Source organism: Thamnophis elegans, chromosome 16, assembly GCF_009769535.1.
Source record: "Thamnophis elegans isolate rThaEle1 chromosome 16, rThaEle1.pri, whole genome shotgun sequence".
Classification (NCBI taxonomy): domain Eukaryota; kingdom Metazoa; phylum Chordata; class Lepidosauria; order Squamata; family Colubridae; genus Thamnophis; species Thamnophis elegans.
The window spans coordinates 2691158-2705531 of NC_045556.1; the positions used below are offsets into that span (position 1 = coordinate 2691158).

The 14374-nt window shown below is 45.9% G+C and overlaps 1 protein-coding gene across 2 annotated transcripts; it reads left to right on the forward strand.

Moving 5' to 3' along the window:
• The first annotated feature begins 64 nt into the window (after positions 1-64).
• Positions 65-13315, forward strand: DNAJA4 (DnaJ heat shock protein family (Hsp40) member A4). Of its 2 annotated transcripts, XM_032232819.1 has the most exons (8): positions 65-169; positions 2417-2554; positions 6854-7034; positions 8092-8196; positions 9326-9553; positions 11056-11286; positions 11380-11480; positions 12652-13315. In XM_032232819.1, the coding sequence occupies exons 2-8, from the start codon at positions 2423-2425 to the stop codon at positions 12865-12867; spliced, it is 1194 nt and encodes a 397-aa protein (XP_032088710.1). In that variant the 5' UTR covers positions 65-169; positions 2417-2422; the 3' UTR covers positions 12868-13315. The 2 variants fall into 2 exon arrangements, with proteins under 2 accessions (XP_032088710.1, XP_032088709.1); XM_032232818.1 differs by having other exon boundaries at positions 11056-11480.
• The last annotated feature ends 1059 nt before the right edge of the window (positions 13316-14374 follow it).

Genomic DNA, 14374 nt, shown 5'->3' on the forward strand with positions numbered 1-14374 from the left:
CCGGCCGCCGAGGCTCCGTCCAGACGTTTCTAGAGTCTGGCCGTGACGTCACGGCGGCGGCGTTCCAGAAAGTTCGCGGCGGCGCCTATAAAAGCGCCGCAGCCGCCGCGCCAGGATCGAGAGAATCGCGACCGGTGGAGCCGCGCGTCGCCCGGGCGGGCTAAGTAAGGTGAGACGCGGGGGGGGAGGCGGCTGCCCGTGATCGTCGCCCGGGCAGGAGAAGCTCCGGAGGGCGAGAAGGACGTCGCATCCACGGAATCATGGCATTTTTTTTGGGGGGGGGGGGGGGCGCAGGTGGAACCTTGGACTACAAATCCCATCATCCGCCCTCTCTCCCTTCAATGTAGGGGGTGATGGTGGGGGGAAAAGGATGCGGTTCCACTTGTAGCCGGGGTGTGGGCGGGCGGCTGTGGATGATGGGGGTTTGTAGACCCAAGGAGCTGGGGGTTGTGCACTGGGGAACATGGGTATTGTAGTCCAAACGGAAATTTTTTTTATTTTATTTTAAAATTTTGAGCTCTGGCTGGGGATCATGGGAGTTGTAAAGCTCTCAGGGAGGGGACGAGCAGACAGAAAAGTCAGTTATATTGATATAAATTGGAGGGGGGTTTTCCTTTTTGGCCAGAATTGCAATTTCGGGGGGGGGGGGGGTTTGAATGGTTCCCCCCCCATCTGAAAGACACACACACACACACACACCAAAACACACACCAAAACACACACCAAAACACACCAAAAAAAAGTCCTAGGAGACCTTTCATTGGAAGGACAAGAATACTAATGGGACCAGGCTGCAATATTAATAATACATCCAGAATTGGGAGAAAACCCCCAAAAATCGAGATTAACAGAATTGGAAGGGACCTTGTAGGTCATCTAGTCCCAACACCCCCCCCCCCCCCCAACTGCCCAAGCAGGAGACCCTACCTCATTTTTGACAGGTGAAAGTCCAGTCACTTTCGGCTGATAAAATATCCCAAATATTTTTGGTAACATCCCAAAGGTGCTTTTTCAAGAGGCAGAAGGTGAGTGATGAAAAATTCCTCATCCATCCTAGTCCCATTGGATGAATTTGGGGTTTTTAGGAAGACGAGGGGAAAGCCAGGAAAAAGTGAAGAGGCTCCCTGGAAAAAGCAGATTATTCCTAATCTGTTTTTAAAGCTTCGGGTGCAGCGGCTGGAAAGGAGCTGGTTTTATTATCATTTATTAAAGTTATCTGCAGCCCATCTGGTATTACACTGATTTGGAATCAAGAGAGCTACGTGTATTGTGATAAACTGTAGCTGATCAAAAACAATACAGATTTTTTTTGGGGGGGGGGGTTACACAATGTTGATTTCGAAATATTTCTAGCAGGACTACCTGATTCTCTAACCCGCTTTGTTCTCTATGCCATCCATCTGCTAAACTTGCAAGATTTCTTTTCTCACCATGCGCATGTAGTACCATCCGAACTAGAGCTGTTGTTTCTCTGTGTCTATAATATATGTGGGCATATGCATAATTTTGAATTTGTCATGTTTATGTAGGGTATATTGGAGGTGGTGACCCTTTGAGAGCTGTATGTAACAAAAGTTTCCTTTTAATGTATGCTTGATTAGGGTACATTCAAAGGGACAATAAAGTTATTCTAAGTTCTAAATTGGTGCATAACTAGTTATTATAAGCTTCTGACTGTTCCTTGGGCTGAAATGCTGTGCACCTGTCATTTTCCATGGCCTTGTTGTGGGGAAAATAGAAGTATTGGGTATCTTTGCTGCCTTGAGCAATTTTTAAAAATAATGTGAGGTATAAATAAAAAGAGTTTTAAGTGTGGTGTGCATATGCTGCCCTGGCTGATTATTGTGCGATTTAGTTTGTGAGTCAAGTTTATGAAATAATGGAGCCATAAATGCAAGACTTCTCACTGTCCACACATCCCCACGCCAAAAGTTGCTCATTTTTTGCTTTTAGGCATCCAGGTCAGGATGGTTTTTTTCTCCCCAATTTCAACAGCAAGATAAGCATTTGAGATGAGCAAGCTGGCTTTTTTCCCCCCGGGAACAATGCATAACATGTTTCACAACAAGGAAAAGAGGCCACTCATTAAGGGATGGTTATTTATGCAAGGAATTGTTAATTTGTTGAAGGTTGCTTAAAGAAAATACAGAATGCGGGTTTTCCTGTGGGTGTCCAACCTTGGCAACTCGAAGACCTGTGGCCTTCAACTCCCAGAATTCCCCAGACAGCATGAAATCCAAAAGGTGCCAAAGTTGGATCTCTCCCGATCTAGACCGTCACAGAAAACTAGGGTTTTGTTTGTGAACCAAGGGAAAAATTCCCTTCCAATAAACAAAAAGAATATTGAATTTGAAATATTGGAGCCGAGGCATGAAGTGAATGGTTTGTTTCTTTTGTTTCTCTCGCCCTCTCTTAGGCAACCATGGTGAAGGAAACCGGTTATTACGACACTCTGGGAGTGAAACCCAACGCCACCTCCGATGAAATTAAGCGTGCCTACCGCAAGTTAGCATTGAAGTACCATCCTGACAAGAACCCCAGCGAGGGCGAGCGGGTATGAGCTGAAGTTAGATGGGGACAGACACTTTGGGGTCGTCTTTGGCATCCAGGACCCAAATGTGCCTTTGCCGTGTAATCCGTACAATCGACCGACTATATTTGTAGTAAGGAGACGCAAGAGTTCACCCCAAAAAATTGCTGCCTATGGAAGAGAATATCTGTAGCTCGGGATTGGACGGTGGGGCTACAGTTTTCTTGCAGGCATTTTATGACCCAACTAGGTAACATCATCAGTGTCCAGGGCTGTAGCATACTGATGATTTGACCCAGTTGGGCCATGAAACTTTTGCAAGACAACCAAGCTCAGAGCGCCCTAAAATTGGTATTGGTGCTTTCAGGATGGACCTCTGTTCGAACAGATTGCATAGGACAATCAGCCCCCTCTAACCCGATTCTTGCCTTGTGTAGTCCATAGAATTGTCCAGCAACTGAAGCAGTTGTAACGTGCGACATCGTGTGATTGCGCTGACAAGTGACAGCAGTTTTCAGCAGTGTCCATTGCAGTTGGTAGGCAAATCCGATTTGCAACCTCCTGCTGGCTTCTGCCTCTTAAGCTATGCAGTCTCATTCTATGACTGCTTTAGCGACAGAAATCAAACTCCCAAACAGTAAGTTTTGAGGACTTGGCGTGTATCAGGAAATGTAACCGTTGCTTCTGATGAGAGGTCAACCAGGTTGGTTCCGATGGGAGTTGGAGTACATCCTTAATTGAGACCTGGAGGGCTTTCCTAAGACATCCTAACTGCCTGAAAAATAATCTTGTCCTATTAGGCAATTATCCTTACCAGACTGTTGAGCTTTACATTTGACAGAAAAGCAGAGCGTAATTATTGAGATTTGTTTTATTTATATGCCGCCCTATTCCGGGAGGGACTCAGGGCGGCGAACAACTCAAAGGGGGAAAGGGAACACAGAATACAATACAAGTAGTTAAAATAGCCAAGAATCTCACAGCCACACAAGTCGAGGGGGGAGGGGAACTCATCAACCCCAGGCCTGCCGGCACAGCCAGGTTTTGACGGCTTTTCGGAAGGCCTGGAGAGAGGTGAGGGTCCGAATCTCTGCGGGGAGTTCGTTCCAGAGGGCCGGAGCTGCCACAGAGAAGGCCCTCCCCCGGGTGGTAGCCAGATGGCATTGGCTGGTAGACGGAACCCGGAGGAAGCCAGCCCTGCGTGATCTAATGGGTCTTTGGGAGGTAATTGGCAGCAGGCGGTCTCTCAAGTAATTATTTTTTAAATAATGGGTGCAGCCAGCATTACAATTTTACCTGGGAACCTGGTTCAAAATATCCAGTAGGTTTAAAAGAGTCTTTTTCATTTGTTTCATATGTTCGAGAGTCTGATTTATATCTAAAAGGACTGGCGGAAAAGCAACAAATACGAACAACATGTTTTTAAGCTTCGCACTGGCAACGCACTGTAGAGGGGAAAAGTTAATTGATGTATGCATAAGTTATGCATGAACTTTTAGTTTTCAGCTAGAAAGCGAGTCTTTAACATGCTGATGTTGGGTCACAAAACAATTTGAGGGGGGGGGGGTGTTTTTAGCAACCACACTTGCAACATTTCTGTACGAGGAAAAAAAACGTGTTAATTTCAAATGAATAAAATCTATCAAACGTGTCACATGTGCATATTTTCATTTCAGCACTGATTAAAATGGCCTTCCTGTCTGGAAATGGGAGTTTGTTTGTACTTTTGGCAGGAAACATTTTTTTGTACGGTAGAGACGCATTTGGTACTTGGCTCGAGTGCCAGACACAACATCCAGTTTCTTTGGAGTATAAGTAAAACAGTGGTTGACTGCGGTTTTGCTGTAACACGGTGTAGCAGCCTTTGTGATCACAGCCTGCGGTGCACGCCTGGGCCGTGATGCAAAGCTGCATTACCTGTCCCGTCAGAGGCTGCAGTTTCATAGCGTACATAACTCAGAAATAGTCCCGCTGAATTCAAGAGAGTTTATTTTTGAGCCAAGGTGCGTAATGCAAAAGCGTTGAATTCAGTCTTTTCCTGGGTGGACACGCCAAATTTGAAGGAAATGCCGGCATGTTTATTACCATATTTTTCGGAGTATAAGATGTACCTTTTTTCCCCAAAAGAGGGTGAAAATCTGGGTGTGTCTTATACACTGAATACAGCATTTTTGGCCTCCCGAAACCCTGCCCCCCTTTGCAAAAATAGATGTGCAGAGGCTTTGGGAGGCTTGTAGAGTGTTCTTGGAGGCTGGGGAGGGAAAAAATGAGCAAAAAAATGGGCCAGGTTTTGCTTATTTTTGCCCCACAGCCCCCAGGAACACTCCACAAGCCTCCAAAATCCTATCTATGCCCTGTTTTTGGCAAAAAATGGGCCATTATTTGCTCGTTTTTGCCCTAGCCCCCAGGAGCTCTCAGCATGCCCCGTTTTTCACAAAAAATGAGGCGTGCAGAGGATTTGGGAGGTCAGCAGAGTGCAAAAACTTTTTTTTTTAATTTACCTTTTCAAAATCTTGGTGCGTCTTATACTCCAAAAAACGGGTATCCAAAGAATCCTAACAATGCACGATGGAAACTTTGAAAAGGGAATAGTTGCTTTGAGGCTGGGAAGATGAAAGCTATTTCATGGAACTGCTTTAGCCAGTTCTTCTAAGTTTTCTCATGTAGGAATGTGTTTCCTGTAATACAAATCCCACTCAACATTGCATAAGAACAGGTTGGCTTAATAGTCTTGGATGATGATGATGATGTATATACATTTAATCCCACGCTTTTGAGGTGGGATCCAAAGGGTTGATAACGGGCCAACCTGAAATACTTCAAACATTTTTTTAATCCCAAAATTAAAATCATTGTATATCCAGGGCCATTGCATTAAGCAAGTTGCAGAGGATAATGAAATCGTAACTTGATTAAATCCACTGTCCAGTTGGATAGTATATTTATAGCTATAGCAGCAGTGAACATTTCATAATAGAGAAACAGGAGCAAGATAAAACATTATTGCAGCCAGAAAAAGGAACATCTTCCACCTTTGGAGTAAGTAGAATTTGATGTTTCCATTTACAGAAATGGCCAAAGTTGGCAGGACTGAATTTTCAATTTAAGGTACAGGCACTGGTACTGGACTGAAAATTCAATTCTGCCAATATATTTATATATAACTAGTGGTGATTGCATTAGAGAAAAATAAGATGCAATTTTGGATCTTCTCCCAGGCGAATCATTCTCCTACGAATCAGTCTTTCCTACCAAGCAACACATTTCCCACGTTAGCAAAAAGTGTCTTTGGCTGATGCTCCACGGGAGCAAACCTTGTGCATATATCTTCACACTTACTGGATTTGTTTCTAGCTACTGATATCACAACAGGAGACGTGGAATGCAAACAGAAACTGGGGAATTTAAAATCCCGAGAGGCTTCCCTTGACCAATGACGAGATTCCTACTAGGCTCTTCCCTGTAACTAAGAAGCAGACCCAAGAGGGAAAGGATGCGAAGGAGGGGACATTGGAGGACTTAACTAATGTTCAGATGCCATTAGAGTATTTGCTATAAGGAGAAAACTGGTGTTAACACCGTTGTCTTCAAAGTTGAGGAACAGGAGCCCATGGCTTCATTTTGTGCGGCACAAATAAATGGAGAAAGTAAAGGAAAACTCAGCCTGTTCCTTGGTCCGTTATTGTCCACTCAAAAGTCTGCACTGGAAGTACTGTCTCTCTAAATCACCTCCTGGGTATCTCTGCAAACAGATGTAGACGCAAGCACACAACTGCGCACACATGCGCTTAGCTGGAGGTGGACAGTCACAGATCTTCCAGATGTTTTTGACGTAAGCACCGGAATCTGTTTACCCATCTCTTTTATTTTTCATGCTGGCTTGCAAGAAGCTTCCAAATGAGTATTCACTTAATATGAAAAACCCTCACTCTGGACCCTCCGAAACCAGGCAGAAGGGACCCCCCTCTAAAATGTCACAGTTCTGGTTTGGAGCTGTGTTTTAACATTTCAGAGGGGGGTGCAAGCAAGATTCCCTTGGCATTTAAGCCATTATTTAAGCCGCTCTATATATATTTTCCCCTGGAAAATTGAGGGGTATTAACTCACGTTTTCAGCAGGCATAGCCAGGAGGAGCTCTGAGCACCACAAAATGGGCACTTTAGGAAACGTAGGGAGCTTGAGATCTACACCTTTTAAAAAATCTGCAATGTGGATGGTGTGCTATTCTCATGGCTAGAGGTTCAGACGTTTTTTTTTTTAAAAAGGTGAGCTTTCCCTGTGTGCCAGCCAGTTATTCAGAGGGTCTTTTTCTCTCTCTCTTAGTTTAAGCTCATTTCCCAGGCCTACGAGGTCCTGTCGGATCCGAAGAGGCGAGATCTCTATGACCAAGGTGGCGAACAAGCCATTAAGGAAGGCAGCGTGAGCGGCGGCAATTTCTCTTCGCCCATGGACATCTTCGACATGTTCTTTGGCGGCGCTGGCCGGATGAATCGAGAAAGGAGAGGTAGGGGGCTTGTGTTTTAAAGTGGCCTCGTTTCCGTTCAAGCCTTGGGGGGGAAACTGGAGAGGTTATAACACGTTCTATGTCAATAACCACGCAGAAAAAAGTACCATGTTTTTCAGAGTATAAGACGCATCGGAGTATAAGATGCACCAAGGTTTTGAAGAGGCAATTAAAAAAAAAAAAAGCTTTTGCACTCTGCAGACCTCCCTAAAACGCCCGTTTTCGTGAAAACGGGCCCATTTTTTGCACAAAAAAGGGGCATGCATAGCCTTTAGGAGGCTTATCGAGTGCTTTTGGGGGCTGTGGGGGGCAAAATTGAGCAAAAAACATTTTTTTGCCCATTTTTCGCTCATTTTTGCCCTCCCCAGCCCCCAGGAGCTCTCTGAAAGCCTCCTAAAGGCTCTGCACTGCCATTTTGATGAAGGGGGCAGGGTTTTGGGAGGCCAGAAATGCTGTATTCAGTGTACCCAGGTTTTCAGCCTCTTTTGGGGGGGAAAGGTACTTTATTTTTATTTTTTTAGAGCAAATGTTGATCACGCTTCAATACAGATGACTTATTCAGAGCCCAAGTGGTTTGCAGGGGAGAGAATTGCAAAGCTAAATATTCTAATACAAGGGTCTCCAACCATGGCAATTTTAGGACTTGTGGACTTCAACTCTCGGGATTCCTCAGACAGCTTGACCACAACTCATAAAATTGCCAAGAATCCCCGCTATAATAAAATCATGGCAGTTTGGTTTTCTGTCTGGACGTTGAAAATTCTGGGTACTTTTCCCATGTTAATGAGTTCCCCAGGAAAAAGGTGGAATCAGACATGAGTTTTGCAGTTTCAGTTCTGCTTGAGAAATGATCAACCAGACGAGTGAATGCACTGCTTTGGAGAAATAATCCGGGAGATAAATTTTATTGCAACATTAGCCATGGGGCAATGGTTTTCATTGCCTAACTTTTCTGCAAAGGGTGGGGGCTGCCTTGTTTGGGGCACCGGTAGCTCTGCTGGAAAATCTGAAATGCACCTTGGCTATTGTTAATTGTCTGCACTTATGTTTTAATCAGGTAAGAATGTGGTCCATCAGTTGAGCATCACTCTGGAAGACTTGTACATGGGAGCCACAAGGAAACTGGCCCTTCAGAAGAACGTTATCTGTGACAAGTGCAAAGGTAAATAATTTCTCAGATGGCTAAAAGAATTGAGTACAAAAGCTGGCCCCTTCTCAGGGATTTTACGAACTGCTCTTGCCTCCTTGACCGAAAATGCTGACCATTCCATACAGAACATTTTAAGACACCAGCTGTCTTTCAAGTTAAGCAGGTTTTGTGGCGCTGTGACTCGCCAGAGACGTTTAATCCAACCACAGGAATAGATCATTGGTCTATATTTGTGTTAAGATTCATCTCGCGGATGCTGCCTTGATCTAACACGGCAAATGAAATCTGCTGGGATATATATATATATATATTTTTCCTCTGAAAAAGAATCCAGCTTTTTCAGAGGCCTCAGTAAAACTAGCGTAGTAACAGAACGTTGCCATTAAAGAGAAGCATTAACAAAAATAAAACAGATCTGTTTAGAAAGTAGACCCTAATCTTCTTTGCGAGAGCTCCTCCGGTTTGGGAAATTTCGTACCGTCCTCTTAACAAGAGGATTCCACACACACAGCTTTTCAGAACCATTTGCAAATATCATAAATTGAAAGTAAATGGATAAGTTTTGCTTAATACTTTGGTCAAACTTGATAGGCCAAATAAGGCAATTTTCTTAGTTTTTTTTTTTCAGAATGTATAAATATCCCTAGTTTTACGAAGAGGCATACCATATTTTTCAGAGTATAAGACTCACCTACCTTTTGGGGGAAGGAAAAGTGGGAGGGAACCTGCCTTTGCCTCCCAGCATCCATTCAGTATTCACCTGGCCTGTTTGGTGTGGCTGATTCGCTGCTGCCCATTTGCTGTCAGCATGGCCTGTTTGCCACAGCCTGTTCACCGCTAGCATCGCCCATTCAGCACTGTGGAGTTGGCGGGGATTCGGCAACATCCCGTGTATAAGACACACCACAATTTTCACCCACTTTTAGGGAGGAAAAAAGTGCATGCTATACTCCGAAAAGTACAGTAACTGTGTATCGACTGAAATGCAGGTCTGTCTCCCCTGAATTTTAGCTCTAACGCAGACTTAATCCCGTTCACACAGAGGGGACTGCTGGAAACCCTATTCATCAGCATTCAATTAGGAGAGCCGAACAAAACCCATTTTTATATCCGTGTGTGTTTTTTTTCTTCTTTTTCCAAGGTTACGGTGGGAAAAAGGGGGCCGTAGAAAAATGCCCCACCTGCAAAGGGCGAGGCGTTCAGGTGTTGGTCCAGCAGATTGGGCCCGGCATGGTGCAACAGATCCAGACCGTGTGTCCGGACTGCAAAGGCCAAGGGGAACGGATAAACCCCAAGGACAGGTGTACCAACTGCAGCGGCAACAAGGTGGTTAGAGAGAAGAAAATCATCGAAATCCACATCGATAAAGGTGAAGAGGTAGAATGTGGCCAGGGGTGTGTGTGGGAGACAGCTGTAGAGCCCAGTTATTGTAGCGAACCTCAGAGGCTAAAATCTTTGTCTCCTTAAGTACGGGGGGCTTTTGAATCCCAGCAGCCCCTGCCTCATTTTGGTCTCGCTGTTCTGTGAGAAGTAAACTTTTAAAGTGGCAAAACTGCACCTATTGTCGCGAAAGGCCGTTTTTGGCGCTCCTCAGAACCAAATTTGGGTTCCTCGTAGTAATGGTTGGTGTATGCCAAGCAGGCTCCCCTCAATTCCTGTTCAACCGCAGGTCCCTGAAATTTAAGGTTAGGGTTGTAACATGCAGACAGGCAAACGTAACCTTCGGTTCTTTTGCATCCTCACTTGCAAACACAGACGAATGTATGAATAAAACTGGGAACTGGGCATGTCTAGTTTAATGAAAAGAGACATGATAGCAGCCTTCCAATATCTCAGGGGTTCCCCCAAAGAAGTGGGAGTCAAGCTATTCTCCAAGGCACCTGAGGGCAGGACACGAAGCAATGGGTGGAAACTAAATCAAGGAGGGAAGCAACTTAGAACTGAGGAGAAATTTCTTGACAGTGAGAACAATTAATCAGTGGAACAACTTGCCTCCAGGAGTTGTGAATGCCCCAACACTGGAAGTTCTTAAGAAGATGTTGGATAACCATTTGTCTGAAATGGTATAGGGTTTCCTGCCTAGGCAGGGGGTTGGACTAGAAGACCTCCAAGGTCCCTTCCAACTCTGCTATTGTATTGTATTGATGTAGAAAAGATGTGGAGACTCTGGAAAGAGTGCAGAGAAGAGCAAGAAAGAGGATTAGGGGACTGGAGGCTAAAACATATAAAGAACGGTTGCAGGAACTGGGTAGGTCTAGTTTAATGAAAAGAAGGACCAGGGGAGACATGATAGTAGTCTTCCAATATCTCAGGGGCTGCCCCAAAGAAGAGGGAGTCAAACTATTCTCCAAAGCACCTGAGGGCAGGACAAGAAGCAATGGGTGGAAACTAATCAAGGAGAGAAGCAACCTAGAACTAAGGAGGAATTTCCTGACAGTTAGAACAATTAATCAGGGGAACAGAAATTGCCTCCAGAAGTTGTGAATGCTCCAACACTGGAAGTCTTTAAGAAGAGGTTGGATAACCATTTATCTGAAGTGGTGTAGGGTTTCCTGCCCAGGCAGGGGGTTGGATTAGAAGACCTCCAAGGTCCCTTCCTACTCTGTTACTCTATTCTAAGAGTGTGAAGGTGCTCCGTTGCAATTGCATCAAAAATCCTGATCATTGGAAGAACATTGCACAGAAATATCTCGCTTGTGATCAAGACATTCCCCCACCACCTCCAACACACACACACCCTTCTCCCCATAGTGGCAGTTGAGTCAGTTGATTTGAAGTGGATCCCTTGGTTGTTCTTCAGGTGTTCATGTGTCTCCAGGGAGTCCTTCCATCGTCCTCTGGACACAGTTTGTTTTCTCTTCTGTTTTCTAGGTATGAAAGATGGCCAGAAACTTGTCTTTCACGGAGAAGGTGATCAGGAACCTGACCTAGAACCGGGAGACGTCATTATTGTCCTGGATCAGAAAGACCACTCTGTATATCAGAGGAGAGGCAACGACCTAGTGATGAAAATGAAAATCCAGCTGACGGAGGCCTTGTGCGGCTTCAAGAAGACCGTGGAGACGCTGGATGACAGGGTCCTTTTAATATCCTCCAAACCAGGTGGGCTCGGCCCCTTCGTTGGGCTGCGTTTGTGCGTAAATGTTGAGCTGCATTTACGTTTTAGACCCGGTGTAACCCTGGCTCTTCCAACAGGTGAAGTGATCAAGCACGGAGACATTAAGAGCATCGTAAACGAAGGGATGCCGATTTATAAATCTCCCTTGGAAAAAGGTTCTTTAATCATCCAGTTTCTGGTGAGCAAGGATTCTTTAACGCAGGGACGGAGGGTGGGCTGATAATTAGCAACTAAAGTTTGGGGGTTGGTGCCTTGAATTATCTGGGCCTGCTGTGAAGCCCTGCCGGGCTCGGCTTTGGGGAGGAAACATGAGGGTTTTCGATCGCGGTGAAGAAAAGCTATAAACAGCAGCCGCGTATTTACCAGATTAAGAGTCGAATGATCAGCGATGGAGTTTGTACATCGTGATGAATCTCTGAGCTGCTTGTTTGTGTGTGTGTGGGGGGGGGTTAGCCTGAATTCAAAATCAGAATAGAAGCTGGAAGGGACCTTGGAGGTCTTCTAGTCCAGCCCCATGCTCAAGCAGGAGATCCTACACCCGTGATGGCAAACCTATGTCTGCTCTTCTGGTTTAAAAAATAGATGGTTTTTCGGGCCGTTTTCAAGCCCAAAAACGGCCCAGAAAATAGCCTGAAAACAGTACATGCCAAAAAAATAGGTATGTGCGCATCATTTCATTTCATTTCATTTCATTTATTAAAATTTATAGGCCGCCCTTTTCCCTGAGGGGACTCAGGGCAGCTTACAATCACAAGGGAAGGGGGTGCAGTATCAAAAGACAAAACAAAATGTGAACAAAGAAAAAATAATAAAACACAACTTTCATTCAGCAATCAACACTCGGGCGGGTAACTTGGAAACCTATCCCCAGGCCTGCTGGGAGAGCCAGATCTTGAGGGCTGCGCGGAAGGTCTGGATGGTGGTGAGGGTACGAATCTCAACGGGGAGATCGTTCCACAGGGTCGGAGCTGCAACAGAAAAGGCTCTCCTCCGTGTAGTCGCCAGTCGACATTGACTGGCAGATGGAATTCGGAGGAGGCCCAGTCTGTGCGATCTAATTGGTCGAAGGGAGGTAATCGGCAGGAGGCGGTCTCTCAAGTCAACCGGCATCAGCCGGTTGGTCTTTGGGTTTCCGGCATGCACACATATGCACATGTTCCACTTTGGGTTCTTGGTGCCCAAAAGGTTCACCATCACTGTCCTACACCATTTCAGGCAAGCGAATCCACCCGCTTCAAGGTTTCTTCCATAAAACTGAACCGATTACGGCTTGGCCCAAACGAGTCAGGCCTGGGGCAATTCTGGCCACGCTTGACTCGAGTTCGAATTCTCCCCCTTTTCTCCCCCAGGTTGCCTTCCCCGAGCATCACTGGCTTTCCAACGATCAGCTCCCTCTCTTAGAAGCTCTGCTGCCTCCCCGGGAGGAAGTGATGGTTTCCGAAGACATGGATCAAGTCGACCTGGTCGAATTCGACCCCAAAGAACGAACTTACCGAAACCACGGTGAAGCCTACGAAGAGGACGAGGAAGGCCCGAGGACGGGGGTCCAGTGCCAGACCTCGTGAACCAAGCGGGGTCTGGGCGCATGGACTGAATGCGAGGAACCATCGCCGGGCTCCCGTTTATCAAGTTCGGCACGACGAACAGCTGTATATTAGTTCTGTTTCATATTTATGTGTTCGTGTTGTTAAAAAAAAGAAAGAAATGGATCTGTGTAACTTGAAACACCGAATGTGCTGTTGCTGTTTGATATAAATAAGCCTTCCTTCCCCCCCCCCTCCCCAATTTAACCCTAACTGTCCCAATCCTGTGGTTTTTCTGGCTCTCCAGGGCTACGAAGAATGTTGGCAGGGGATTATTAAACCAGAAGTGAGCGTTTTTGAGAAACGTGCATGTCAAGGTTTCCCCAGCGGTGGTTAAAACTTGAAACGTTGCCACTTCACCTTAACAAGACGGTCTCCACATCCTAGATTATTTAATAGGTATTTTATCAAATAAAATATCAGGACCATTTTTCTGGCCTGAATCCTGAGTGGTTGGTTGCTCTGGATGGGAACTGTGCCACTACTACTAACAGGGAACCTGACGGAAAGAGTTTGGAGAGGGGTCCTTCATACATGGGGACGCGGTGGCTAAGACGCTGAGCTTGCCGGTCAGAAAGGTCAGCAGTTTGGCGGTTCGAATCCCTAGTGCCGCGTAACAGAGGGAGCTCTCATTCCTTGTCTCGGCTTCTGCCAACCCAGCAGTTCGAAAGCAGGTAAAAAATGCAAGTAGAAAAATAGGAACCACCTTTGGTGGGAAGGGAGGAGCGTTCCGTGCGCCTTTGGCATTGAGTCGTGCTGGCCACATGACCACGGAGGCGTCTTCGGACAGCGCTGGCTCTTCGGCTTTGAAATGGAGATGAGCACCGCCCCCTAGAGTCAGGAACGACTAGCACATCTGTGCGAGGGGAACCTTTACCTTCATACAGGTAGTCCTCGACTTACAACAGCTCATTTAGTGACCAAAGTTACAACAGCACTCAAGTGACTTAACAATTTTTGACACTTAGTAATTTGCAGCGTCCCCCATGGCTGTGTGATCAAGCTTTGGGTGACTGGCAACTGACTCACGATAGTCGCAATGTCTCAGGATCACATCATCCCCTTTTGCAACCTTCTGACAAGCGAAGTCGACAAAGCCAGATTCGCTTAACAACTGGTGTGGCTAACCTAACAACTGCAGTGATTCACTTAATGACTGTGGCAAGACAGGTTGTAAAATTCACTTGGCTGTCTCGATTAGCAACGGAAAATAGTTGGGCTACCGGTATTCCACATCGAAATCCCTCACAGCAAAGAAACGATAAAGCTACAGAACCCGGGGGACGTTGCAGGGTTTTGCTCGGCAGGAACACCACCAGGATTGTCGTGGCTTCCCAGTTGTGGAGGCCACCCAGCCAACACTAAAGGAACGGGCCCCGATTCTGCTTAGCGTTATGAGATCAGGTGTAGAGACGTTCATTGGTTCAGACGGATCGGCACCAATATTGGAATGCAGTATTGCGGTTCTACAAAACAACCCACAGCGGCT